The sequence below is a fragment of the Toxoplasma gondii genome, chromosome X (assembly GCF_000006565.2).
Source record: "Toxoplasma gondii ME49 chromosome X, whole genome shotgun sequence".
NCBI lineage: Eukaryota > Apicomplexa > Conoidasida > Eucoccidiorida > Sarcocystidae > Toxoplasma > Toxoplasma gondii.
In genome coordinates, this window is record NC_031478.1 from 1449342 (window position 1) to 1474329 (window position 24988).

Here is a 24988-nt window from a genome sequence, read left to right on the forward strand (position 1 = left end):
GATGGATGGCAGAAGCCGGCGAGGCCCCTCGCCTAGCGCGAAGCCGCTCTCTCGCGCGCTACCAGCTTACATACGGAGAATTTTGACGATCTAATGGTAGACTGAGCAGATACTTCTCAAGCCCTCCACACACAAACACCAAAAGAACCAGTGGTTCAGTCTCGTCCTTCGGCCGGAACGAACGGTCCGGAAGAAAGAAGTCACACGGTGGAAGCACACAGAAGTGAAAAAATTATAGGTCTACAATATATATATATATAGTAAGGAAGAGCAGAGCGGCCGACATCACTGGGTAAAAACCCTGGACGAAAACACTGAAACACTTGCCGGTGAGAAGAGGACAAATTGCCTGGTCTATGGCAGAAAGGGGAAGCGGGTCGCAAGATTTGTGCGGCTTGCGTTCACGCGATCCAACAGGGTTGATGAGTTTGTAGGGGCTTTGTCTGGCGTGGAGACCAGGCAGCAGTGTTCGATTTCACCGTCTCAGCGTGCATTGCTAACACCAGGAAGAGGAGACGATTCGCGAGTGGAGCTATGTAGCTCATCGCGCATAGATGCTGCAGGGTGCGTCAGGATCAGAAGATACTGTAGTTCGATGACGAACTCAGCAGAAATCCAGAGAGAAAGACAAGAGAGTCGATGCGCAGACTGCGTCGAGTGTTCTGAATCGTGTGGAATTGTGCAACTTTGTGGTGTTTCGCGAGAGTGACACTCTGGCCAACGTCGAGGAGCCTCAGCCTGTCCCTCAGACTCCAAAGACTGTCTCATCACCTTTCTTCAGGATGGTTTCTCCGAACCAACATCCCGCGTGCTGCATGTTAGAGGACTCGCGAGCACAGCGTGAACAACCGGTCCACGTCACCCTTAGGTCGCAGTTCCTACTGGAGGCTTTGGAATGAATGTGTGAATTCCTTTTTAGCACTGCGCTGCATGCCTAGGGTGAAACCAGCTGCATGCTTATTAGGGTCAGCAGCTCACTGAGATCTCGCACACGAATTTCACCCATGCTTCACCACCTTCCTTGGGTGGCCTTTCCTATGTTCCCCAACATCGGAGCTGTCAGATTACAACGAATAAATCGTACTTGACAGACATGTCCCGCCTACTCACTGGACGGCTTTCTACACATGCAGCTGTTTTCAATCGAAACCGACTGAATCTACGCACGAGGAAACATCTGTCTCCGGGGTGACAAGAATACTTCGCTGGAGACAACCTGTTCTGCCTCTGTGCTTCAGACTCTCCGATCAACTCTCATCTCAGTTTTCCGGACTTGCTTGTCAGTTGATCTCTTCGTTGTGCCACCAGGTCTCTTCACAAAACATGGGACAGAAGCATGTCAAATCCAACGTCACGTCTCTCCCTCCGCTCCATGCGCCCACTCCGCCCTTCGCTCTCGCAGCTTCTCTTGAATCTTCTCGACATCGAGGCTGAGCAAAGAACTTCTCTTCACAAAACATGGGACAGAAGCATGTCAAATCCAACGTCACGTCTCTCCCTCCGCTCCATGCGCCCACTCCGCCCTTCGCTCTCGCAGCTTCTCTTGAATCTTCTCGACATCGAGGCTGAGCAAAGAACTGGCTTCTTCTGTGTGCGTGACCGCATTGGTCTCGCCGCCTCCATCTGCCGATGTATCTCTACCTGAACCCACGGCGGCGCCGAGGGCGGACGCGGCTTCTAAACCTTCGGAGTCAATAGGCTTGTCTCTCTGGCTGTCTTCACTGTCGTCAACGCGCAGTCGCGGAAGTCCGGCGAAGCCCGAAGGCACCGAGCTAGAAGAAAAGGACAAAGACGCGTCGCTGTTTACACTCTGCACTGGAGGAGGCAGCTCGACCAGCCACTTTCCTCTGACTATCGACCCACTAGACCGCGCCGCGTTCGTATCTTCTGTGCCTGCTACCTTACCGCATGACCCGATTGCCTGCTCGCTGACAGGCGAGGAGTCTGAGGCTTTCGGGGGAGGGAGAGAAGAGAGACAGAACTTCTTTTTCTCCGGAGACAGAGAGACGGAGGGCGTTCGCGCACTGTGTCGCCCCCGAAACGCAGACCCGCCGTCCGCGTGCAGTTCGTGGTCTTTCTGGAGGGAAGAAACGACTCTGCATGCAGAGCGAGCCTGTTTGTTCTCTCTGGCGTTGCCGACGGTCTCTCCTGTGGCCCCACTCGCATTCACTTCGCTCTCTTCTCGGCGTCTCGTCGCCTCATTGAGGCCCGCGGACGTCTCCGAAGACACCGGGGGCAGCCGCATAGTGCGTGTACACCGCGACTGCACGCCGGCAGACTCAGCCGAGTCTTGTTCCGTCGCTGTTCGTCGCCCTTCGCATCTTCCCCGCTCTCCTGGCCTCCAAGGAGAAGACGCACTTGTCTCCTCGCTCGGCTTCTCGTCGCAGGTCGCCGCGGCGCACACCCCAGACTCTGCTCTCCGGAGGCCTTGCCGCTCTCGCCTGAGTTCCTCTACTCTCTCGCTTTCTCCTTCAGGTTCTCCTTCAGGGTCCTCGGCACCGAGCCCCCCACGCGTCTTGGCCTGTAGCGGCATCTGCAGGTGAGGATGTTTCTCCTTTAGCGCAGCGTTGAGGGAGGCCCAGGGATCGGAGAGACACCTGGGAGGGACGAGAGGAGACGCGAAGGAAGCAAGACGCGGTTTCCGAGCTCCGCCCCGTCCGCCCCGCTCGCGGCCGCGAACTGCATGCGAGCTCTGGTGAGGCCTCCACGCAGGAGCTGCAGAGGCGGCGACGCAGGACGGCGCCAAAGGGAAGGCTGAGAGACTGAAATCACTGGAGATGAACGGCGGTCGGGGACAGCCTGGCGGACCCGAGGGAGGGCACAGAGAGTGAGGAGGAGGGAAGGGCGGCAGGGGTCGCGCATGAACCGAGGAAACTCCCGGAGCACCGGAAGCGTAGGAAGGCCGGAAAGGCCTCCCTCTGCCTCTTGCGCCTGGCCTGCCATGCGGCGGAGGACAAGAGAAACTCGACATGGCTCGAGTTTCTTAGAGGAAACGAGTTGGCGGCACACCCGTCTCACAGACAGACTGAAGCGACGTCGTGAATAGAGACGCCTGCGTGTTGCGCGAGGTGTACGGACACCCGGATCGGCGTGAGGGGGTACGGGTGTGAGCAGAGGAGGCGAGAGGCGTTTGCGGAGAGAAAAAGACTCGGAGCTTCTTCCGGCGCAGGAGGAGGCGAGAGCGCAAAGAGGCAGAGAATCCAGCCTTCCACGAGTCCCGAGCAACGACGAATGGCCTCACCGGAAGAAGCCTCCTGCGGCTTCGCTTCGTCACTGGAAATTCGGGAAGAGAGACAAGAACGCCACGGCGGATGAAGACACGAACTTCAGCCCTCTCGTCGGCGAGCCTGCTCCCTTCCCGGTGTGCAAACCATTCGACGCACCAGCCCCGTCAACAACAGCTGATGAAACTGAGGTGTACGTACACCGGGATGAGTCGAGGTACACTGGACGGGCTCGGAGACCGTCTGGCTGGCTGGAGAGAGAGGCCGAGAAGAGGCTCGAGGTTCGGTTCTCTGGCGAGCGCGGGGGATCTCGACTCGCGTTTCTCTCTGTTTTTTTGCCTTGCAACGGCCAGGGGAAACAAAACAGACGAAAGGCAGGGAAAGACAGAACAGGTTCGCTTTCCAGCTCGCGAAAGAAGAAGATTCAGAGAAGAACGAGAACACCACGCGTGGGGCGTTTTTTCCCGGGACCAGCGCTCGGTGTTCTCTCGCTGTCGTCACGCCGAGGTGCATGCGCGAGACTGAATTTCCAGTTTACTCCCTTCTTCTCTCTTCGTGCCTCCTCTTCCCTTGTGGCAAATTTTCTCTCGCTTCTCGAGGTCTTTCTTCGTCGATCCGCTGGCTGCTGTCTGCGGACGAAATCTCTTTTTCGCCGTCTCAATCTCGCCGCTCGGTCTCGCCCTCTGTGCGTCGGCAACGGGTCTGCTACTTCGAAAGAAGAAGAACACAAGTAGGGTCTCGCTGTTCTTCTGCCTGGTTCCTCTTTTCCTTGTCTTCTTTTCTCCGTCTCTCTTCCTCCGTCCTCCCTGGAGCTGGGCGCTCCCTGCTGTCGAATTTCCTCCTCTCTCTCTGCCTGCAGCTTCGCCTCTCTTCCCTCTCTCCAAAGCGTCTGCCCGTGCGTCCCTCTTCTTTTTCTTCGCCTTTCCTTGCACTTTCTCGTCCTCTCCGTCTTTTCACTTTCTCCTTTCCGCCGAACTGTCTGGCTCATCCGTCCTTTTTCTCCCTTTCGCCCCGCACCGCCGCCCACTCTTCTCGCAGCTGGCCCGTGGACACTCTGCTTGGTCGTCGGCTGTCTCGAGTGCGACCTCTCCAACTCCCCCGCCCTCGTTCTCCCGCGGCGCCCTCCAGAACTGCCCTGGACCCTGTGAGGCTCTGAGGGCCTTCGCTCCTCCACCTCTCCCTCGTGTCTCTGCTGCCTGCTCTTCAATGCTGCAGCCCCACCCCCGCAGCACGAAAGCGCAAAATGCGGCGCCGGGCTTGGCCGGGTCTCTGTCCTCGGGATCCTTGGGCCTGGCGGGCGCCGCCGGCTTGAGCTCCACCAGTGTGCCCTTTCTGCCGCCGCCGTCTCGCCACAACGGCGTCTCGCATGCCGCAGCGGCTTCGCAGGCCCTCGCGCCCTCTGCCGCCTCGTCTACTGCGTCGCTCTCCTCTCAAGCCCACTCTGCGCTCCGCGGCGTCGCTCCACCCGCTGCAGCTGCCGGCCTCCCCGGCTCGGGGGCCTTCCTCCCCGCGTACGCGTCTCCTCTCTACGCGGGCCAGCACGCGGGGCCGGTCGCCGCAGCCAAGGGCTCCCGCCACTTGCTGCATGCGCATGCTGTTGGAGCCGCAGGTGTCGGGGGCCCTCTGACGGGCTCTGCGCCGCTTCAGGGCGCCGTGGGGCCGTCGTCAGCGAGCCCAGTCGTCCACCCTGTCCTCGAGTTGCTTCAGTTGCAGAATGCTCAGGTGGCTGAGAGTCGCCGAGCCGTCGGGCGCCCGGCGCTGGATCCCGTCCCCGTTGTCCTTGGATTCCATCACCTCGTTCACTCGCCGGAAAAAGCCGCGGGGGAAGTCGGCTTAGTGGACGTGGTTGAGTTCCCCAGAAGTCCTGTCGTGCTCCGCCATGTCCTCTTCCTCGGCCTTGGAGAGAGGATACACCCGAACGTCGACTTCGAGGGCCAGTCCGACCCCGCGCCTGCAGACTGCGAGCTCAGGGTCTTCGCGCGCGTTCTCCCGCCTCTCTCCGAGTATACGGCGACGCAACAGAGATCCCACGCGAACTACCGGCCTCTCCACGCGAACGAGAGGCTTGCGGCGGAAGCCGAGGCCCGTGTGGGTGAAGGGGCGAGGCCCGTTCAGTGGCGAGTCTTTGAGCTCGAGTCGCCTGAGACTGGAAGCCCAGAGGGAGAAGAAGATCTCGCTGTCGACCAGCTCGTCGTCTGCGGAAGATACCGGGCGCTCTCGGTTGTTTTTTTCGGCCATGTGCACTCCACTTCTTCCAAGGCGTAAGCCCACAGCTCACCGTCTCAACTGCATCGAGACCAGACAAAGCTCACAGCCAGACAAACAAAGGATTCATCTGTCTCTATCGTTGTCTACGACTGTCGATACATATACATATAGATCAATATGCATATGCATATATATATATATATATATATGCATATGTTTATATGCATATACATATCTATTTATATATACATATACACATACATATTTATATACATATTTGTATAATTATATTTATGCACATATATATATATGTATATATATGTATATATTTAACTATATATACGTATCTGTGCATCTCTCTGTTTGTTTGTTTAGCTCTGCGGGCGTATGTATGTCTCTGTATCTACCCCACGTTTTGTGCATATCTCTGTGTCTGTGTCCGCGTGTTGTACATTTGGTTGAAGTTCGCGTTGGTGTCCGTTCAGTTGTAAGTGCGTCGATAGATTTTCTTCGATGTTTAGATACGCCTGTTTTTCCTACGTGAACAGGCGAGAGCTTTCCTGCCTCGTCCGCTCATTCCCCTGGCCGTACCCCGGTGTGTTTTGTCTCTTGCCTTTCGTTCTTCAGATCGTTTTTCGCAGACCTCAGTTCGCGTCCCGGGCGCGCGCCAGCGTCTCCGTCCTTTGTGGACCTGGCCCCGGTGTCTTGTGAGAGTGTCGCCTCCAGTTGCGCCCTTTTCTCTTCTTTCTCTTCTTCGCCGACCCCGACAGCCTGTCCGCTTCTCCTTGGGCTCCACGGCTTGCCGGAGCGAAAGGCTGTCGGCGCCGGGGCTGCGCTCAATGCGCTTCTTCAGGACTCTCTCCTCAGTCCCATTCAGAAGCACCTGGAGGCGTGGCTGAGAGCGGCCAAGACGGCACAGCAACTCCACGAGGCCTCTCGCGAAGGCGCCACTTGCGCGCCCGGCCTCCAAGAAAGGAGACACGCCGAAAAACGCGAGGAAGACGGAGCCCACGGAGACGGTGCCGGGGTCTCAGACACACCCACACCTGCGGCTCTCGCGAGAGACGAGCAGGGCGCCGGCGCGCTCAAGCGAAAGAGACAGGTGGATCGGGAGGGCCTCTCGGGAGGTGAAAACAGCCTTAGGGGCGAGAAAGGAGACAGTGAGTCGGACGCGCGAGGAGACTCACGTGCGAACAACGCCGGCGAAAATGACGTGGACATGGACGAGAAGCGGCCTGGAGAGGCCCGCGTCGCCCTCGACGAAACGACGCCTCGTCTCGGCCCCAGAGATGGCGAGGTGGGCGGGGCGCCTCCTTCGCTGGACGAGGAGATGGAGGGTGCGGGTCTGGCCCTTCAAGAGGGCGAGACAAAGGGAGACGTTCGCGGAGTCCGAGAGACAGGTCCGTGCCACAGTGTCTCCGCGTCCAGTGTTGCTCCGTCAAGTGCGGGCGGCGCGCCTATCACCGACTCGAAGCCAGACCTGATGACTGCGGCGTCTACAGGGCTCTGCAAGAATGATCCTGACGAGGCAGATGTGTCTTCCAATTTGGATTCCGACTCTGTGTCGACTTCGCGCGACTCACGCACCAGAGGGGGTCTCCTGGGCGTTGACGGCGAGTCCGGATCTCCTTCCCTACCTGCCGCATCCCTCCCAGTGCCTGTCCCTTCAATGAGGTTTTGGGTCGAATCTCTGCAACTCGTCTCACGCTTGTTTTCGGGATTTGTCTCCTCTCCAGACTCGCCTCTCGCCTCCGTCTTCTCGGCTTCGTCCTCTGCCGCTGCCCCCTTCTCTCCGGATCTTCTTCTTCTACTCGCAGCCGCCTCCTGCGGGGCTCTGGAGGCCCTAGTCCTTGGGCCCAAGGCCCGCGAGGCCCGCCGGCGTGCCGCGGAGGCGCGAGCCCTGAGGCGCCCAGAGAGACAGGGGAGAGCGCGTGTGGGGAAGAGGTGCGGACAGACGGAAGGAGAAAACGTCATCGCCGCAGAGTCCAGCTGCGCGGGCGAAGACACTGCGGAGATCGCCGCGAGACTCCTGGGGCTCCACGGGCTCGTCCGAGGCGCGGTCGCGGAGGCGCGCGCCGCATGGGAGGTCGGCCAGACCAGAGAGAAGAAGGAGACAGTTGAGAAGGGCGAGGGGCAGCGCTTGTCTGAGGACGCCGTGACGCCGTGTGACGTGGAGGCGGAGAAATGCGGGGAACAGGGGGCACCTGGCGGGGACGCGGGGAGACAGGATGCGTCTCCCCGTAGAGTGTTTTTCGATGTCGAGGCCGAGAATGAAATGCAAGAGCGGGTGGCGGTCGGTGAATCCCGTTCGTTGGGCTCTGAGCGACGCCGCTCTTCTCCAGGCCCGTCTTCGCTGTTTGTCTCCTTTCTCACCCCCAGAGGCACAGAGGCGGGTCCAGAAGTCGGAGGCACTTCTCTTCTTGTCCTCGTTTTACGCACAATGAGGAGACTGTCTCTGCTGAGGGAGACGGCGCAGCTCCTTGTGGCCGAGGGCGCCTTGGAGCTCCTCATGTCCATTCTGGTTGAAGCGCCAGTTTTGCCGACGGGGGAACAAGGGAGCCAAGCAGCGGAGTTTGTGAAGGAGGCCAGACAGGAGAAGATCGCAGCCAGAGGCTGGAAAGTGAAGGTCGAGGCACTAAAGGCGCTGCTCGTCCTCGCGTCCCACGTGGAAGGAATGGAACGGCTTCTCGGATGGGTGAGTTCCATCAACGCAGAGGGAGAGAGAAGAAGGAGAGAGAAGACAGAGAGTGATGCAAGGGTAGGGACGACAAAAGCAAGATTGTGAACAGAGCAGAGAGAAGCAAGAGAAGAAGATGAACTTTGTTGATACCTGAAGAGATACAGGAGGAGTGTTGAGTGTTTCACACGTTCCGTCTCTTCAAGAAAAGTAGAACAATCGATGCGTTGTGTAGGACACTGTGGGGTTCACATTCAGCAGATTCTTCAAACGCTCTTCGGTTTCGACGCTCAGATCTTGACTTGTGGGGCAGGTTTTCTTTTTCTGCTCTTCTTACATGTCCTTCTGTACTTGCATCGTTTGGGAGAGAAACGGAAACGTTTTTCGCCTCTTCCTCCGTCTTTCCTCACCCTCTCTCGTCTGCCCGTGATGAGGGGGGAGGCTCCACGGGCGCGAAGTGCCTTCTGACTCAGAGAGAAACGGGCCGGAAAAAAGAGGTAGACCGAGTCAGAGACAGCGGAGCCTGTTTCGTTTCTTCTTGCCGTTCGGACGTCTGTTCCTCGTGTCTTCCTCTTGTGCATGCAGGATTCTCGCGAAAACGGCGAGGCTGTTCACCTCGTCGCCTCGGCAGCTTCTTCGCGGGGGATGGGGGCTTCCAGCGAAAAGGACGAACAGCCAACGACGGGAGAGATCCAGAGCAGTTTGTATTCGCACTTCCTGCAGGCCCTCGCCTCTCAGATTTCCTTCAGTCGGTACCACCTCAAACGCTTCGCTGCGGTTCTCCTGTCTCGAGTCAAACTGTACTTCCTTTTAGCTTCTCTCCAACAAGTAACTGTCTCTCTTCTGTCACCTTCTCCGTCTTCGGCTCCGTCCTCTTCCCCTTCTTCGCTTCTCGCTTCTTTGTCGTTCGCGGGGCCTGGCGGGGAGGCCTGTGCAGAGAAGTCGGAGGCAGATGCGTACGTCTTTGGGCGGGTCTGCCCCAAGGGCGGAGCAACTCGCACGGCGCGGCAGATTCTTCTGGAGAAAGGAGACGCCTGGGTGACCCTCGCGGCGGAGGCAGTCGAGGCCCTGAAGCTGCAGCTTCTCCACCAAACGCTCCCTGCCTCGGCGACTGCAGCCAGCAGAGACGAGCGAGCTGAGGTGCGTTGTCCTAGTCGACGAAGAGCCTGGACAGATATGCATGCGCTCGAACGAAAGGGTGGGTGCCGCGCTCGGGACGAAAGCGCAAAGGATGAGCGGAGGGAGCTAGTGACTCTGTTTTCTGGCCTCCAAGTGAGCTGCGTAGTGAACAGGGAGCCTGCAGACTCGTCTTCGCAGCGCCACAGACGGATTCAGCGCTCGGAGGATGTCGAAGTGTGAGCGACCCGATGCCAAGGATGGAGGAAGAAATTCAGAGGTACAGAGAAAGGGCGTGAGTGAGAGAGCCAGAGTCGGAGATAGCGGGTGCAAACGCGAGATCTAGGGAGAGCACTCGGAGGACTCTCGTCCAGAGATGTCGTCTGCACGGTTGATGACTCATTGTTGAACGCCGTGGGGAGCAGTTGCTCTTCCTCGCTCTGCATGCGTGTCACCTGTTTCCTTTCCTTCTCAGACCGAACTGGCTTGGCCGCTGAGCCCCTCCCGTCCGTGGAGCGCCGCGGCACTCGTCGTCGCCTCGCGGCCTTCGCTGCCCGTACATCTCCAGCGGTTCTTGCAGGCTCGAAGGACGCTTGCCTCCTTCGCGGTCCTCGCCCGGTGTCTGCACACCCGGCTGGGCGTGGTGTTGTGTCCGTCGACCGCTGATGTGCGGCTGCTCTCGAGTCTGCGCAGCGTCCTTCTGCTGTTCTTGCGAGCAACAAACGGGCCTCTGTTTCTCGCGTCGCATGCCGAAGCCACGCAGACTCTGCTCTCCCTTCTGGAGGCGATTGGCCGCATGCTGCTCTCGCGCTCGGCCTTGCTGCCAGACCCCCTCAACAGCGAGACTCACACTCTCTCTCTCTCTCTGAAGCAACATCTTCTGGCCCTCACCTCTCCACAAGCTCTCGCTCCCTCGGGCCTCCCGTCGGGCGGCCTCCCCTGTTTGGCGTTCGCGCCTGTTGGCGTTTCCGTCTTTGGGCTGTCTGCGTGGACGTGCATGCGGGCGCTTTTGGCGGCGCGACGGGGCAGCGAGGCCTTGGAAGCCGCTGCGGGCCCGCAGGACTGGGTGGGCCTGTGGGGCCCCGCCGAGCAAGGCTTCATCGAGGGCCTTCTGCCGACGAAGAAGGAAGAAGAAGCAGCTGTCATGGTGGTGCATGCATCGGCCGCCATGCGTCTCCACCTTGAGGCTCTCGCTCTCTTGGAGCGGTTTCTCGAGACTTCACTGCTTGCCTCGGAGTCGGGAGAAGAGACGGGGGAAATTTACGTCGATGTCGAGGTTCTCGCGGCTCTCGAAAGAATGGCAGGAACCCCAGGAGGTCGCCAGGCCGTAGCGGCAGCCTTTCGATTACGACATGCCGACGTGTAAGTGGTTTTGCACCAGGTGTCTCTCGCTCTATTTCTGCGTTGATTTCGTCTTTTTCTGTCTGTCTCTCTTTCTTTTCGGAAGATTCCATGACCGTGCGGTGCGTCCACATCGACTGAACGCTTCGTCTGTCTCGCCCCACGGTCTGCAGGCATTTTCCACGTTGTTTCTCTTCTCGTGTCGTCGTAGCGACTTCTTCACTCCACTCCCTTCACAGATCCGGTTTTGCTTCTTTCTTCGCTCTTGCGTTTTTTCTCGCCTTTCGCAACTTTCGTCTCCTCCGGCGTTCAATCCTTTCTTCGTCGAGGCACAGCTGAGATTTACAGATGGAACCGTAAGCCGCCGGCGCGGATTCATGTCCTTTCTCCGTTCTGTCTCTCTCGCAGATTCCTCGCGATGCTGCTCGTGGAGTCCGTGGCCGCGCTGGAGCGTCTCCAAGGTAGCGACGGTGAACTCGCTCCGCAAGGGGGCGGCCCGTCAATCTTTGTGGGGAACGGCGAAAGGAAGGAGACAGGAGAGGCAGATCGTCTGCGCCTTTCGGGGCCCTCTGTGGAGCGTCTGAGCTGCTTGAGAAGCCTCCTTCTCCTCATCTGGTCCCTCGTCCTCGAGGACGAGTTTGCGTCCTTCCTCTTGCCTTGCGGGCCTCTCCTTCTCGTCGGGATTCGCCCCCTCGCCCTTCTCGGCGCCCAGATCAACAGCAACAAAGACGGCGAAGAAACCGATCGGAATCCAGTGACTCCTGGAGAAGAGGCCCGTGAGGCGGGAGGCGAGACGGACGAAGGGAGACGCGACCCTGACGACTCAAGTTTCGGGGGTCTCTCCGCGCAGGCGCAGGCTTCGAGCTTCATCAGAGTTCAGACGCATTGCGGCGTCGAAACGGTATGTTCCATAAACTCGGGGGAACGGATTTCTAGAGTGAACGGAAGACGACACAACTGTGCGTCTCACTTGTGCACATGCAGATACATGTATGGAGTTTTCACGGCTAAATTCCAGTCAAACATGCGAATGACCATGTCTTGTAATTATCACATGATAAGTGCATATTGTCTCTGTACAAATGATCCACGACATTCAGTGGTGTATTTCTAGAAGGAGCATCCGTGTCAGTTGGTCCGTGGTAGCAGCTCCGTTTGATCGCGGGAAAGAAGAAATAAAAGGATTTCTCTGGAGAATCTGTTTTCTAAAGGACTGCGCGTGGTGACTTTGAAATACAGCGTCTCTTTTCTGACAAAACATGTTCTCTTGTTCGCCTCCTGGTTCGTCTTTTTCTCAAATTCAACTCCGCTTCCGAGGGCCCACTGGCCTTTTTCCTCGTTTCTTCCTTGTGGTGTGTATTCTTGACTCTCTCGCTTGTTTTTGCTTTCCTTTTCAGATGCTGCGTGGCGATCGCGAACTACGTTCCAAGGTTGTTTCTCTGTACCAGGCGCTGCTGTCTCTGTACGTCGGCTCTGAGCAGATGGAATCCCTTCCCTCGCCCTCTGCTTTGCTTGTGTCCGTCGCGTCTCTGCCGCCGCCCCCTTCTCCCAGGGCGCTGGTGGACTCGATTCGTTGCCTTGAGGCGCCTTGCGCCCTGCGGGCCCTGCAGGCGGCTGCGGGCGCGGGGCCCGCGGGCCCTGGGGCTCCAGTCGGCCGGTTGGGCTCGACGGCCGCGCCGGGTGCGGCGACTGCGGGTCCTGGGACGGGCGCGAGCCCAAGTGGAGGGGCCGCCGGCGCCCGGGCGGCTCCAGCAGCGGTTTTCGGAGGGATTGAAGGAGGGCAAGGCGTTGAGCTGATTGACGTGGCGTGGGGTTCAGAGCTGCAGGCGGCGTCGTCCTCTCCGTCTCTCGCCACTATGGGCTCCATGAAGGGACAGGCGGGGAGTCTCGCCCCAGCCGGCGGGGACGCGGAGGCCTGGGAACTGGAAGGCGACACTCCACCCCCGGGTGCGCCTCTGAGCGCGCTGCTTGCCGCGCGACTTCTCACGCTGTATGTGCGACGGTGCCCCCACGTGCTGCTCTTTGCGGGCCCCGAAGAAATTGAGTATTTTCTTTCTTCCGACGCCTGCGAAGGAGGTCCCTCACAGCCGAGCTTCGCTGGGAAGGAAGAAGTACGCGACGACGGCTCCCAGTTCCTCTCGAAGCTCGCAGTCGAGGACGACGGTGACGAAGAGGTTGCAGCCTGGGGCTGCGACCGCCTCGACAGCGACGGCCTCGGACCCTTAGAGCGGAGGCTTTTGGTGTCTCTGAACCGTCGCGGAGAAGCGGGAGGAGTTCTGGAGAGAGCGGATTCACCCGAAAGCGAGCCGTCGATCTTCCTTGAGAAACAGAGGTTGTACGCTCGCGTAGGACTCGCAAATGGGGTTCCGACGCACCCAGGTTTGGGGCTATTTCTGCTGTCAGCTGATGGTCAGAAGGCCCTCATCTCCTGTCTGGCGAGGTGCGCGGCCCGTCTGGAGCCGCCGCCGGGAAATCTGGCGACGATGGCCTCCTGGCAACTCCGTGGGCCCTGCATGCATGCATGGGTAAAGGCGAGAGAAGAGACTCTTCCCCTCGTTCGCGCCCTGCTCGTCCTCCTCTACAACGTGCTTCACGGCCTCACTCGTCCAGTGGCTGACGACGAAGAAGACGACGCAACGGGGTACCGAAACCTAGATCTCCTTCAGCTTCTGCTTCTCCTGACGGCGCGGCTCTTCGCCTTCGGCGACTGGGTGGGCGGCGCGGCCTGGGAGGCTGAGGCCCGTGCTGCCGTCGCTGCCGCATGCAGTGAGGCAGAGAAGAACCGTGGGAGGAAAAGCGAACACGCGCAGAACCTCCTCAGCCTCGCGTCTGACGCTGCCTCTCCCGAGAGGCTGTGTAAACACACTGCCGACAAGAACCAGGAGACACACCTCTCGAGTTCCCGGCTCTTCTTCTCCCCCTCCGTCCCCTCCCTGTGCTCGGAAGCCGCAAAGACATCGCGTTGGTTGGCGGGGGCCGAGGCCCCGGGCCACGGAGACAGTTGTCTCCAGGCGCGGCTCTGTCTGGCGTGGTGTTGCCGACTCTTCTTTCTGTGGTTTCAAAGCTTCCGCGACTCCCAGGCCTTCCTCGTGAAGCACTTGATTCGCCTGGGTGCGGCCTCGCTGCCGTCTCTGCAACAGGCGTCTCTCCTGCTTCTCACCTCTCTCTCCTCGTTTTCCTCGATCCTCCCCGCGGCCCCACACTCCTTCCACCTCCTGCCGTCGCCTCGGCGCCCGCCGGTCTGCGGGGGCGGCGTCTCGCCCCTCGAGCTGGCTAGCGCCGCTGCGGAGGCGAAGCGTGACCGGGAGAAACTGGCAGATTCGAGAAACGGACGAAATGCGCCTTCGTGTCAACTCAGCGCCACAGTCGCCGCGATGCTCCCGCCCACCGTCACGCTCTCAGCGCGCGTCTTCTCTCTTCTGGACATGTGCTCGCTCGACTACAGAGAGTCGAGGGAAGGCGTCGAGGCCGAGGAGGGAGACAGAGGACTCAGAGGCAAAGGCCCTCGACCTGCACCCTGTACCGGGAACAGAATACACGTAAGACAGACCGCGGGGAGAACAAGTATTGGATGTGTTTCTTTGATCCGTGGAAAAGGGTCGCCTGTCTAGTTTCGGAAAGACGTGGACCTAGGAAAGGTTTTCCCTGTTTAAAACATGTTGTCTTTTATCGTCTAGGAAGTAACCTAGATCGCGAAAATGCTCGGTTCGCTCTCACAGGGCTTCTCTTTTATCGTTTGGGAGGAGGGGTCAAACTACGGAAGTCCTCTTTTGTACCTGGAACCTGTTGAAGAACGACACAGATGACGGCCAAAGAGACGAATCCGTGGTTGGTGTAGAGCGTGGATACATTGTTTATTTCTTCTATTTCCCAGATGTATGTACGTATTTCTCGTCTGCTTCTCAAGCGAGAGAGGCGTCCAGAAGACGTTTCTATGCCCATGCTCCCGTTCAAAGATCTGTCGACTCTGGACACCATTGTGCTGAACGTGGGTGAATTCTGCTTCGCCTCCCCTTCTTCCTTTCCTCCTTCTTTGGAGACAGTTGCGTGGTAACAGATTTCGAAGGAAAACGAACAACTGTACTTTTTTCCAGAGAGTCGTTGTTACGATAAACTGTAAAAAGGGACTTCGTTGCCTTCTTCGCGTTTTCGCTGTGGCTCATTCTCCATGTCGCCCTTTCTCCGCAGACCTCATGAGCAAGCCAGTTTCGATTATCTCGTGGTCGAGCGAGATCTTCGAGTCCTTCATCTAGACTTTGCGTCCAAAACAAGCACTGTTCGTCTCGTGATGCATGCGTTCGCGTCCCCCCGTTCTAACGTTCATAGACAATGTCGTCTTTTTTTGGATTGCAGTTCTCCGACGTCCAAGGTGACAGTTCACCTCCTTTGAAATGCGCCTTTACAGCCAAGTTGAGATCACGTTTCTTGAATCGAATCTTTCGTTGTGTTGACGGACTTGGCATTGTCGACGTGTGTCGGTTTTCTTCCAAACCCCACAGCTGCAGAGTTCAGGTCCTTCTTAGTGGCTGTCCCTCCCGCGGGGTTCCTCCTCGAGCTACTGCGCTGCAAGTAGAAGCTGTGTAGAACGCGCCTGATGCAGCCTTCGAAGGCCAACTTAGTTGTGTTTTCACAGAGAAGCCTGCTCTCGCTGCTCACACTCTCCAACGCGCGCAGTGCACTGTACAGGAACAAAATTACATGTGTTTTTTCGCAGAAACCGGAGCCGGAGACGCGGCCGCTGTACTTGTGCTGCGAAATCGACCTCACAGAAGAAATCGCCGCAGCCGTCTCCTCCTCGTCTTCCTCGCTCGGCCCCGCGGCAGTCTTCGGGCGTCTCTCGATGGGAGACGAAGGCATCGTCCCGATGGAGGAAAGTGTCTCCGCGGTGAGGCCCGAAGAGGAAGAAGAGGACGTCGCGGACGTCTACCGACTTCTCAAGGAGACACTGTGGGGCGGTGCCGAGGACGAGAGAGAGGCCGCGAACGAAGAGGACGCCGACAAAAATGAACTGAACTCCCTCAGACGGGTAAACAAAACAAGCGGAATCCAATTGTTCAAAATTATATATACATTCATATAAATATAAGTGCATGTATATGAATATATAGAAATATGGATAGAAATATATAAATATGTATAAAAATTTGTAAATGTGCATACGTATGCATTTGTGGTGAAACTGAATACAGAGACGAGCGTGTCTCGTACGTTGCGTTGTTGCAGGTCAGCTACGAAGGGTCGGGGACCGCAGGGACTTGCTTTCTCTGTTTAGAGAACTGTCTTTCTGCATTTTTCTGTAGCTCTCTGTAGACGTGAGTGCTTCGTGTGTTTTTTCTTCAGTCTCCCTGCATCGCGAGAGTTGATATGCGGCAGAGGGGACTGTGTGGTTTCCTGAGGAACTTGGGGCGATTTCCATTTACCACTCAGTTTTCTGCTTCACCTATTTTTCTCAGTGTGTTCGTCTTCCTGCACTTTTCGCGCGTTTTCTTCATCTCTCCAACGTGGTGTCGGCCTGGCACGCTTCTCCACGCCGAATGTCTCTTTTCTCCACCCTTTTTTTGCGGTCGGAAGATGTCTAGTCTCTCCTCTCGAGACTCGTTTTCACAAAGCATCCAAACGCTTCTTTGTCTTCTCAGTGGATGCGAGAGAACGAGAACATTCGCGTCGAGGAACTCGCCGTCCTTGTCTCCGTCGTCACGCGAGCCGCTGTCTCTTCCTCCGCCGCCCTCCACGCTCTAGGGTCGCACGCAGCGGCGCAGCTGGCCGCTCACCGCTTCCCTGTCTACTCGCTGCTCTTCGAGTGTATGGACACCCTGCTGGACACCGTCCTCCAGAACTTTGCAGACACTCGCAGCGAAGACACCCGCGAGGACGCAAGTCGGCAGACGGGAGACGAGGAGACAGAAGCAAGCAAAGGAGACAGAACTGAGAGGCCCGAGAGAGAGAATGGCGCACTCAATGAGGTACGGGGCTTGACACCAGGAGAGAAAGCGGAAACCTCACCTCTTCACTTTTCGTTGGCTTCTTAACTCTCTCCCAGTCTTCCCCCTTCTGGGGTCTTCTCTCCTGTTCTGTTTTGCGAGGTTCCGCTATTAGATTTAATTGTGCCTCTTCTTCCCTCTGCCCCACATCCACTGTCCTGTGCTCCTCCTCCTTCTCATCTGTCGTTTCTGAAATGTCTCTTTTTTCAGGTTTTCGCCCTTGTGCCAGGGTCCCGCTCGTTGGAGGCGTCGAAGTGTCTCTGCCGTCTCCTGCTATTCATCGAGCGTTTGGTGGCGCTGCAGGCGAAGGCGTCTTTTTCGTCGCTTGCGGAGCTCGAGCGGCTTGTCTCTCTGCCGTCCACGCGCCTCCTACAGGTCTCCCTCACGCTTATCTCTTCTCCTGGTCTTCTGGTCGCTGCTGCGGGCAGTTCCGGCCGCGGAGCGCGACCTGCGTTCGGAGGCGAAGGCGGAAACCTCGCAGAACGAGGTGCAGACCAAGTTGAAGGAGTTGAGCAGATGCAGGAGAGCCAGAAGGCAGTAGCCCAAGCGTTGTTGAGGTGCGCAATTCGCCTGGCGACGAACATCGTGGTCGCGTACCAGCGTTTAGTGAACAGCGCCCGTGAGGCCGTTGAGCGTCGGGAGGCGTGTGCGTTTGCGGAGAGCGAAGAAGAGAAGCTGGTGGATGTCCCCAACCACCTTGCGGTGGCAAGGAAGATTGCCGAGGCGCTGAGCACGATGTGCAATCGCAGCGACGCAGCTCAACTGGGGTTCCCGACTCTAGGACTCGCCCTCGGCTTCTTCGTCACCCTCAGCGCGCATCCACTCACTCTCCTCACCGCGGCCTTTGACCTCCCTCCGCACTCCAGCGACGCGGTTCTCCTCCCTCTCCGAAGTGGGCAAGCTGAACTGACCGCCGTCGCCGCAGGGGCAAATTCGGCTCTCCAACTCGGGGCCTTCTTCAGCCGAGTCGCCGCTCACACGCGTACGGCTGCCCAGGTAAAAGGAAGAGAGAGGCTGTCGCGAAGAGATACAAGGCAGCGCAGAGGAGGTGGAGAAAAAGAGACAGCGAGATGGAGAGAGAGCGAGAAGCGAGGAGATGAGGCAAAGAGAAGAGACGGAGGTGGACGGGGAGGAAGGAAAGCGAACAAGAGCGAGAGAGAGAGAGAGAGAGAGAGGGATCGTGAGAGAGGATGGAAGACGACGGAAATGGACAGAAGGGATGCAGAGAAGAAAAAGGGAGAGAGGAGGAGAAGAAAGGGCGAGAAATGCTGCGAACGATAAAGGACGGACACTGCCAGCCGTTTCACACCGGGAAGTGACTTGGGAGAAATCTGAAGTGAAGAGAGACCGGGGTAGGATCAGGAGAGGAAAGACGAAGGAAGAGAAACGAGAGAAGACATAACGGAAACAAGGGAGAGAGAGTAGAGATGGGTCCTGGATAGAAGCGAGGGAGACGTCGTAGGTCAGAACAGAGGTTGAGGGAGAGAAGAGAGAACATCGAGAGAATGATCTCTGAACCAAGGGGGTTTTGACTGCGGTAAAAAGATCAGAGAAACAGAGAGAGCGGTCACGCTTCGGTGTATGCGGTGGAGTTTCCCCTACGCTTTCCTCGTTTTCTCGTGGTTTTGTTCGTGCATTGTCAACCTCGATCCCCCACACGTTCAATCTCCTGTTCTTTCGTACAAACAGCGTGTCTGCGTGTATGAAACTCCTTCGCGTTTCTATCGGTTTCGGTCTCTGCAGCATCCAGAAGACAGCAGGTCGCACCTCTGGCTGGGACTGGCAGACCGTCTTCTCCTCCTCGTTAACCTCCTTCTGTCGCATGCAACTCACCCGGTGGCGCCGCTCTTCTCTCTGCTTCGGCCAGAGGGGGAAAAGGCGAACTGCCCCTGGGAGTCTGAGCCCGAGGTGACCGACGCGAGAGACGCCGGCCGCGGAGACGAGGTGTGTAGACAGGCATTCGGAAATCGCCTGGAAATGGGGTCGCTTATTGGCGAGGAGACAATTCGAGAACTCGAGACAAGTCGTTAGACGCGTCAACATTTATTCAGGTTCTTCGGGCTCCCAGAAGAACACGAAAACAACTACTAGATGAATTAAGGTCTAGGGGATCTGCACCTTCTCCGATAGCCATCGTGTGCCGTGTCACCGTATTTGAGTCTTTGCAGGGGGGGGGGTAGTCTTGGCTAGTGCGTACCCACCTGGCGATCCGAGCATGTGGGCGTTGGACTCCTGTGCTACTTAGTGAATCTGTGCTCCCCAGGGTGTTTCCAGCTACAGTCTGCAGATGGCGCATTCATCTACAGCTGCAAGAACTGTGACAATGTGAGATTCTTCTACGCAGTCAGCGCCTGCAGTCGGACCCAAAGACGGTGTGGAGAGAGAGCAAGAAAGAGCGACGGATCGAAAGATGCGTAATCGGAGCTCGACGTTTGTTTTTTCCGTGAACTCCTCGAACGTTATGGAGCCCAACTGTCTCCCCCTTTTTTTCCCCATTGCGCTTTTGTCAGGGTGCAGATGACTTGGACATCTACGCGGATTTGCAGCCTGGTGAAACTGAGCCTGAAAAGGGAGATGAAACTGGGGACAACACCGCGCCCGAAGGCCCCGCTTCACGGGCTGTGGCTGGGCTTCGAACTGGTGCCCAGAAAGACGACCCCCGGGAGACTCTGCTGCGGCCTCTCCGTTCCGCACTGGAGACACTCTTGTCTCAGTGCCAGTTGTTCCTTGCGGCGCAGGCCTCGCGGGCATCGCATGCGAAGAAACTGGGAGAAGACACACAAACAGCAGCCGACATCGAGAAGACGCAACGCATGCGTCTCCTCGCCCAACAAGCGGTCGCGCTTCTGGCAAAAACCGAGGAAACAAGCAGACGCATTGCAACTCTGAAGCTCGAGCCCCCGCCGCTGGTGAGTCGAAAGAAAAAGTCACGTGTCAGAGAGAGAAAAAGAGCAGAACCGAGCGAGAGGCCTGAGAAGAGGCAGAGGCGTAGAGACGCGGCGCAGAATGGCGCTGCGAATCTTGACAAAGCTGCGGAACGCTGTGGCGTCTGTGTGCTCAAATCGCAGCTGCCGCAACAGGGCCAGCTGTGGGGTGCATGTACAGGCGCTGCGAGTCATCAACGGCTCTTCCCTGCAGATTCTCCAAGGGAGCTGTCGCATCTCGAGTGCAGCATGTCGCTTCCTCTCTTTTTCCGTCTCAACGAGCACCTGTAGCAGCACAAGTCAAGCGAACTGCGAGGGCGAGACAGAAATCGTGTTCTGACGCGTGTAGCAGACTTGTGACCAGCGCCTTCCCCTTCCCGCACCAGACGCATCTGAGAACAGAGCGTCAAGTGCAAATTGTCTTTCCTCTCGAGACGGGGACGTCCATCCCGGCAAGACACCTCACGCAGGTCCTCTCTGTGTTTCTCAGGATGGAAAGGTTCAGGATCGGCAGTTCAGACAGAGTGCGAGGTTGTGTGTGGTGTCTCCACTGAATCGAACTTTTTCCTTCTTCAACTCGGACCTTTCGAATCTCGGGGTTTCTCTCCTTTTCCTGACTCGCAGCTGCTCGAAGGCTCCTCGTTCTTCCCCGCCTCGCCTCCACAGATCCCTGGACTGAAGGAATGCCTCTTCTGGGGTGGAGAAGACGCATTTCTCTGGGACATCGTCGCCCACTGCGACGTCAGTTTCAACGTTTCTGTGCGGCGCGCAAACTCCCTAACCGATCCCCTCCTCCCTATCCCGGCTGCCCAGCCTGTTCGAGACCGCACGCTGCGCCTCGTCCTCGAGACTGCCCTCACTGCGAGAGCTCTGGTACGAAACGCGTTCTGCAGTTCCGAAACATTGCAGAAACGCACCTGCAGCTGCACCTGTTCTCTTATTCGAGTCCTCTCCAAGCATGTACAGCTGAATATATATATATATATATGTATATTGGCAGATAGATAGACATAAACAGATGGATATAGGTAGATGCGGACAGATATAACGAAATATAGATACGTAGATATAAAGATATCGGCACATGCCAGTCTGTAGCATTGTGTAGATGTCTGTCGACAGTGTGTCTGTGTGTATGTCTGTTGGAAAGACATGAAAGAGAAAGCAAGACATGTTATTCACACGCGTTCACTCAAAGAGATGCGGAATTCGCATCCAAACGTTGTGTTAGAGCCTTTCTCTGCTTCATTTTGCGTGCGTTTCCCTGTACTAGAGTCTAGGACGTTAAAACAACCATGTTTTTTCGCGGGCTCGATCGTCTCCAAGCCTCTCACTACACCTTCTTGTCGCTTCATAACATTTGAGTGCCTTCTCCTGTTTTTCGTTCCGAATTTTTTTCGGCCCTCCATGTTGAAACTTCTTTTTTCAGGAGAGCAGCGAAGACTGGTGGGCTGCAGTGAGCCTCGAAGCCGTTTCCTGCGAGGAGCCCAGTCTCGCAGGGCCCGGGGCGCCTCAGGCCGCCGGAGACGCGACCGTGGTCGGTGCGGGCTCTGGAGCGCTACGCGGAGAGGCAGGTGTCTCTGGCGGCCCGAATGAACAGGACGCGAAGGGGAGAGGCGCGCACGATGCCGACGCCCCACAGCTTCCCGTATGGTTCTCGGATCCTCTCGCTCGTTTTCATCAGGTAAGAATCCCTCAGGCCTCAAGATCCCAGAGCGGCAGGAGAGTCAGGGCGACCCGAGGGCGCGCTGTGAACGGGCACGCGTGTGTGAAGGCGCTTCTTTCCCATGCGATTATCGACTCGTCTCCAGCTTCTTGTGTCAAGAGTTCTCCATCTACACATATATAGGGGTGTACATCTACATATATATATATATATATATATGTATTGATATATCGTACGTTCATGCCTTCGCCTGTGTGCATGTCGACATCCTCGCATCAGTGTTATTGTTGACTGAAAAGTGCATGGTTCTGTCGTGTCGACTGGCGTACTTTTCTAGACTGTCCAGCTTGCGATGCCTGCGTCTGGGCTTTTTATTCTTGTCTGGAACTCCTGCTCTCCGCTTTCGTGCTTTTGTGTCACCCTGCTTATTTCCCCTTCCCTCCGGCCTTGCTGCGGTGCCCTTGTTCTCGCCTGCAGGCCGTCAGCGTGCCAGCTCCGGTGGACTGCACTGCGGGGCCTCCGCCGGGGCCTCCGGGGAGGGCGCCAGGCTACGGCGCGAGCGGCCAGGGGGCGTTCACGTCGGCGTCCGCCGCGGCTGCCGGGGGGGCCCGGAGCGTTGGAGCCCAAGGCGCCGGTGCAGGGCGCACACACGAGGGATCGGCGACGGCAGATCCCTTCCGCTCGAGAACCAAGTCCAGCAGCAGAGCTCCGAGTAAGCATGTGGACGATTATGAGGCTGCAGTTCCCGGGGGTCTTACTTTCCAGAAGAAGCCCGCGGCGATTCCGCCTCCGCCGCCCCCTGAAATCTCTGCAGCCCCGTCGCGTGAAGTGTCTCCTGGAGACGAAGGCTCCGCGGGACAGCAGACCCCGGCGCTCGCAGTTCCAGCCGGGACCCCACAACAGGCCACCGGGGCGGCGACAGCCGCTCCAGGAGGCCCACTGGGCCCACAGGGGGCTGCGCCCCCGCAGGGCCCGCTGCACACGGGAGCAGGCCCCTTTTCCGGAAAGGAGACTGAAAAGGAAGTCGAGAGAGAACAGGCTGACGGACCACAGGTTCCCGTCTCGGGAGCTGGAAGCCTCCGCAGGCAGCAGCTTCCTTTCGGGGTCGAAGTGGACCCTTCGACGTCTCAGGCAATGTACTCTGGGGCGCAGGCTCCTCAGCCCCAGCCGCAAGGGCCTGGCCAGCAACAGGCCCCTCTGCCCTTCCAGCAACTGCCTCCAGCGACGGCCTTCGGGCTATCGGCGGCCCGTTCCGCGCCTCCGGGGGCAGTAGGCCCAGGGGGAAGTGCGGGGAGTGGGGGGGCTCTGCCTGGCCGGGCGCCGGCAGGAGACAGTCTGGGCCCCATGTTCGTGCCGGGGGGCGCTGCGGGGCCGCAGGCGCCTTATGCAGGTTTCCAGGCTTCTCAGATTCCTGCATCGACCCTCCACGTGGCGCCGGGTTATCTGCCTGCTCAGCCGGCAGTCGCGCCCCTGGGGGCTCCTGGGACCGGTCTCAGTGAGACCCCTGGACTGTCTGTACACCCCGGGATGGCTGTGCAGCCACAGGACACGCAGATTCCGTCTTCGCGGGTGGGGCATCATGGCCTCCTGCCACCCCACCTTGGCGACCCGGGGGCTTTTGGCCCGCCGGGGCAGCCCGCCCGGGGCGTAGGACCCGGCGACCCCAGACCCGAAGAACCTGGGCGATGTCGAGAAGGCCGAGCCCCAACGCTGGCAGGGCCCCCTGTCTCGGACGCGCCCAGAGACACGGGCGGTGCAGAGGAACAGGGACTGGACGCCGTGCCCGGCTGGAAGGAGTTCGCAGCCGACGGCTTGAGAGAAAACATGGACGTTTCAAAGCTTGCACAGGTGCGAGAACAAGCGAGGGAAAAACCACAAGAAATTCCCCTGTTTGTGAGACTTGCGATAGGCGAGGACGCCGGCGCAACGCGACCGGAACCGTGCAGTTGGGTGTTCCTGACGCACAAAGGGAGCTCTCCCTTGTCGCCTCCGCCACATATATAAATGTACAAACGAAAATGAAGATACGCGCATTCACAATTAAGTGTGTACATATTTATATATGCTTTTATGTAGAGATGTGGAGACCCGAATCAACAGCTAAGAAAGGCGTATAAGTGTCTCCCTTTCAGCCGTGACGTCGCGGCATGACTCGTCTGAGGCCCAGGAAGTAGAGTGGAAAGCGCAGCGTTGATTCGATTTCAGTGTTAGATTTAGGTGCATGTTTAACGAAATAAACAGTCACTTGCGTCTAACTTTGTCCGACGGTATACAAGTTCCGTTTGCAGCAGAACAAGACGCGAGGACTCTTCGTCTGGTGGGTCTCTGGGATCCGCCCGTCACGATGAGGCTCGCGTGGATATATCTCAAACGACTCTGTAGTTCAGAGGGTCTTCTTTCGTTTCTCTGCCACATGTCAATTCTGTTTCGGCAGAAACGCGGCTGTAAATGTACAGTCTATGCATACTGTAGACAGACTGACATCTTTACGCATTTTGTTATTTGTTTTTCTGTTTTTTCGCTTTTTTCAGCACCCTGAGCTCCTCAAAGACCCCCGCATCAAATCGCGATTCATGCGCCTTCTGAGTCGGCACGAACAGATCAAAAATATCTTCCGGATGCTGGGCCTCGATGTCTGAACTCTCCGGCCACACCCCTTTGCATCCCACACAACAATTCCTTTTCTCTGCATGCATATATATATATATATATTTAGATATACATGTATATGTATGGGAGGTTATACTGGTTGAGAGTCGAAAGGTTGTAGGAGAGTTAGGAAACTGTCAGAAGATCGCCGTTACGCAAATATACATACATGGAGTGCTCTGTATGTTGACATATGCGGATTTCCGTGTGTTTACGTACTTAGGTATTGGCGCATGTGTTTATACTGGGGCACGTGCATGCATGGAGGGGTCACTGGGGATGTTGCGAAAAAATCGAAGAGTTCACTTTTGCCCCGGTTTATGCTAACTTTCTCTCCACTGAATATGCGTTCAGTTACGAGGTACGGAGAGTTTGTGTGTAGGACTGTTATCTAAAACGGCGGTAACTGCTGCGTTTCAGTAGCGATTAACGTTCTCTTGTTCTTGAGTACTCAATGTTTCATGTGGGGAGGATTGAGGAGGGAGGCGAGGCTTCCAACGCGTCTGCTTCATCTACTCGTATTTCGCGACTTTTGAGTTTCCACGTTCTGTCTTCTTCCCTGTTGGCTCTCTCTGTCGCCTTTCCAGCGGTCTTGGCTGCTGTCTGTGGATTTTCTCCCGTTTCTTCCGTGTGGTTTTTCTCCCTGTGAAAGGCTCCGGTCTCCGCGTTTTTCGTGACGACACTCGAGCTCGTTTCCTGTGTCTCGTCTTTTCGGTCGGAAAACCAACTTCGTGGACAGACGCTTTTTTTGCCCTTGCGTCTTCTTCTCGATGATGCGTTCTGGAATGCACCGACTAGGCGCTGAAAAACCTGAAAACACTCTCGCTGGAAGCAACACCGACTTGAAGCTCCAGCTTCCTCCCTGTCTCCAATGAACATCTTTTTCACCCTTTCTCCATCAAGTGCTTTGTTTCGCCTTCCTACGGACTATGGTCTTTGTTTACCGGGTCCAAGTTCTAGTGTGCTCTGCATGGCCGCCATGTTAAGAACATTAAGTATAGTGGTATCCAGCATATGTTTGAAAAACCAACATTTGTATACGGGCTGTACAAATATCATGATATTCACTGTGGTAGTCTCTTGCCTAATATCAGTATGTACGAATGGGCCTGGGCCTGGCGCCTATTTAGTAACTGGATGAACGCTTTTAACGCCTGGCATGTACGGATAATACTCAACTCTTCTATAGTTAAAGCGCTACT

The 24988-nt window shown here is 57.2% G+C and overlaps 2 protein-coding genes across 2 annotated transcripts; one reads left to right on the plus strand and one right to left on the minus strand.

Moving 5' to 3' along the window:
- Positions 1–967: 967 nt before the first annotated feature.
- Positions 968–3871, minus strand: TGME49_226670 (hypothetical protein). The gene has a single exon (XM_002366279.2). The coding sequence runs from the start codon at positions 2969–2971 to the stop codon at positions 1487–1489; it is 1485 nt and encodes a 494-aa protein (XP_002366320.1). The 5' UTR covers positions 2972–3871; the 3' UTR covers positions 968–1486.
- On the plus strand, positions 3779–24952 carry TGME49_226660 (hypothetical protein). The gene is made up of 15 exons (XM_018780144.1): positions 3779–5485; positions 6060–8127; positions 8695–9249; positions 9701–10587; positions 10975–11467; positions 11964–14105; positions 15281–15592; positions 16203–16529; positions 16758–17543; positions 18291–18491; positions 19058–19456; positions 20096–20344; positions 20901–21155; positions 21615–22985; positions 23669–24952. The coding sequence occupies exons 1-15, from the start codon at positions 4431–4433 to the stop codon at positions 23774–23776; spliced, it is 11208 nt and encodes a 3735-aa protein (XP_018636039.1). The 5' UTR covers positions 3779–4430; the 3' UTR covers positions 23777–24952.
- Positions 24953–24988: the final 36 nt, after the last annotated feature.

Coding starts and splice junctions, on each gene's coding strand:
- TGME49_226670 (XM_002366279.2), bottom strand. CDS start 2,971: ATGTCGAGTTTCTCTTGTCCTCCGCCGCATGGCAGGCCAGGCGCAAGA.
- TGME49_226660 (XM_018780144.1), top strand. CDS start 4,431: ATGCTGCAGCCCCACCCCCGCAGCACGAAAGCGCAAAATGCGGCGCCG. Junction 10,588..10,974: donor CGATTACGACATGCCGACGT/GTAAGTGGTTTT, acceptor TCTCTCTCGCAG/ATTCCTCGCGATGCTGCTCG. Junction 14,106..15,280: donor GTACCGGGAACAGAATACAC/GTAAGACAGACC, acceptor GTTTTTTCGCAG/AAACCGGAGCCGGAGACGCG.